This window comes from Nematolebias whitei, chromosome 8 (genome assembly GCF_014905685.2).
Source record: "Nematolebias whitei isolate Nwh7 chromosome 8, NemWhi1, whole genome shotgun sequence".
Taxonomy (NCBI): domain Eukaryota; kingdom Metazoa; phylum Chordata; class Actinopteri; order Cyprinodontiformes; family Rivulidae; genus Nematolebias; species Nematolebias whitei.
Window position 1 is genome coordinate 43,484,003 of NC_056505.1, and position 2,187 is coordinate 43,486,189.

The 2,187-nt window shown below is 41.4% G+C and overlaps 1 protein-coding gene across 1 annotated transcript in view; it reads right to left on the minus strand.

Moving 5' to 3' along the window:
• LOC119413694 (syntaxin-binding protein 1) overlaps positions 1-2,187 on the minus strand; it is a 104,963-nt gene that overhangs the window by 8,937 nt on the left and 93,839 nt on the right. The window contains exon 7 of the mRNA XM_037680748.1: positions 921-1,069. Coding sequence (XP_037536676.1) covers positions 921-1,069 — 149 coding nt within the window. The remainder of the gene's footprint in view (positions 1-920; positions 1,070-2,187) is intronic.

The window sequence follows — 2,187 nt, forward strand, 5'->3', positions numbered from 1 at the left end:
GCTTCCTCTTTGCACTGTAGAGTTTCAGCTGGCAACGGCGGATGGCACGGTGGATTGTGTTCACTGACAATGCTTTCTGGAAGTATTCCTGAGCCCGTTCTGTTATTTCCTTGACAGTGGCATTCCTGTTTGAGGTGCAGTGATGTTTAAGGGCCCGGAGATCATGAGCATCCAGTAGACTTTCACGGCTTTGACCCTTACGCACAGCGATTGTTCCAGATTCTCTGAATCTTTTGCTGATATTATGCACGGTTGATGATGATAACTTAAAAGTATTTGCTATTTTATGCTGGGTAACACCATTCAGGTATTGCTGCACTATCTTTCTGCACAGCAATGGTGGAATTGGTGATCTTCTTACCATCTTAGCTTCTGAGAGACACTGACACTCTGGGTATAAAAAGAGATTCTCAATCATGTGGTCACTTGACCTAATTAGTGTTAATTGGTCTTCCAGTTGTTTGTTATATGCTCAGTTTCCTTTTTCCAGCCACTTATTGCTTCTTGACCCAACTTTTTTGGGATTTGTTGACACTGTGAAATTTTGAATCAACATATTTTTCCTTTAAAATGTTACATTTACTCAGATTAAACTTTTGAGCTGTCATCTATGTTATATTACGAATAAAATATTGACATTTTCCATCTCCACATCATTGCATTCAGTTTTGATTCACAATTTGTTTAGTGTCCCAACTTTCTTTGAATCCGGTTTGTAAAAAACTATCTTTGCAACATTGCTGAAGTATGTTTTACAAAACCTCTGTTGGTTTTCTCTAAACTGAAGCAGCTGTATGAACATGAATCTAGAGTGCTCAGTTTGTGAAGCTTCATGTTGTCCCAGCAGAGTTTGATTTGACCACCTCCTCATGGGGGAGTTAGAGACAGACAGACAGACAGTTTAAGTACTCTGGTCTCACCCTCGGTATCGAACCCCGGGGTACTCTTTGAGCGTTGCACACAGCGTGGCTATCTGTTCCGCACATCGCTCCAACATGTTGCTCTTCACATCAGCCTTGAAGGGGCTGTAGAAGTCCTGGAAGGCCTCGACCTTATCCAGGGAGAAGACCTGAGCACAGAAGAACATTCTTAACATTTAGGGGGCCGGTACTACACAAAAACAAACAATCATGACAGATCTAATCTGCCTGAATACCAAAATGTTTAACAAAAACAGATTAAATCAGATGATCTGTTGAAACTTCCTTGTGTGTAGACCAAAGGCCTAGCATTGTTTGAAGGAATGCTTGTTGCCTTTCTCAAAGTTTCAGGGTGACACTGTGGAGTTGCTTTACTGATTTACCAAGCTTTATCCAAATGTGTTTAGGTGAGTATTAGAGTTAGAATTATTAGGGACTGCCTGAATGCAGCCCTCTATTATTATCCACCTGGAAAGGGTCCTATTATTATCCACCTGGAAAGGGTCTTACTATTCAACCAACTTTAATGCGACCTGAACCGGAATGTTTAATGCCACAAATGTTCAATCAAAATGACCGGCTCGGCACCGTGCTTTGAGATATTGAGCTGAAATTTGGTATGGTCATAGCTGAAAGCGAGTTGTTATACATTCCTAAATCAAAAAAAAAAAAAAATCAAATATGGCCACCTTAGCTTAAAAGAAAAAAAAGATAACACAACTATTTTAAAAGATATTGAGCTTAATCCAAAAACGTTCTGGACATTCAAAAAAAAACAAAAACAAAACAAAGCAAAAAAATGTAGAAACGTTTCGTCTCTCATCCGAGAGACTTCCTCAGTCTGAGGTGCTGTATTCAGCTCAGTCTCTTAAATAGCACCTTCTCAGAGTGGATCAACCAGTTTGCTGCTGACAACCCAAACCAGCTGCTCACATGGTCAAGAAGGACCATCAGCCTAACAATGGATCATTAGCACACTGATGGCTGTTTACTATTCACAGGGGGTTGAGTGATACTAGCAATAACAGCATTGTAAGAGGGGGACAGTTGAACCCGGAGGCCTCCACCCCTGTTTAATGATGGACGATTTCACAAAAATGGCCTCCTTTACTCCTCTCTCAAACCATCGTTTCTCTCTGTCCAGGATGTGAACATCTTCATCCCAGAAAGGGTGACCGCTGGCCTGGAGATGAGTGTAGACTGCAGAATCCTGGCCTGATGATGTTGATCTTCTGTGCTGGGCCATCCTTTTGGCCAGTGGCTGTTT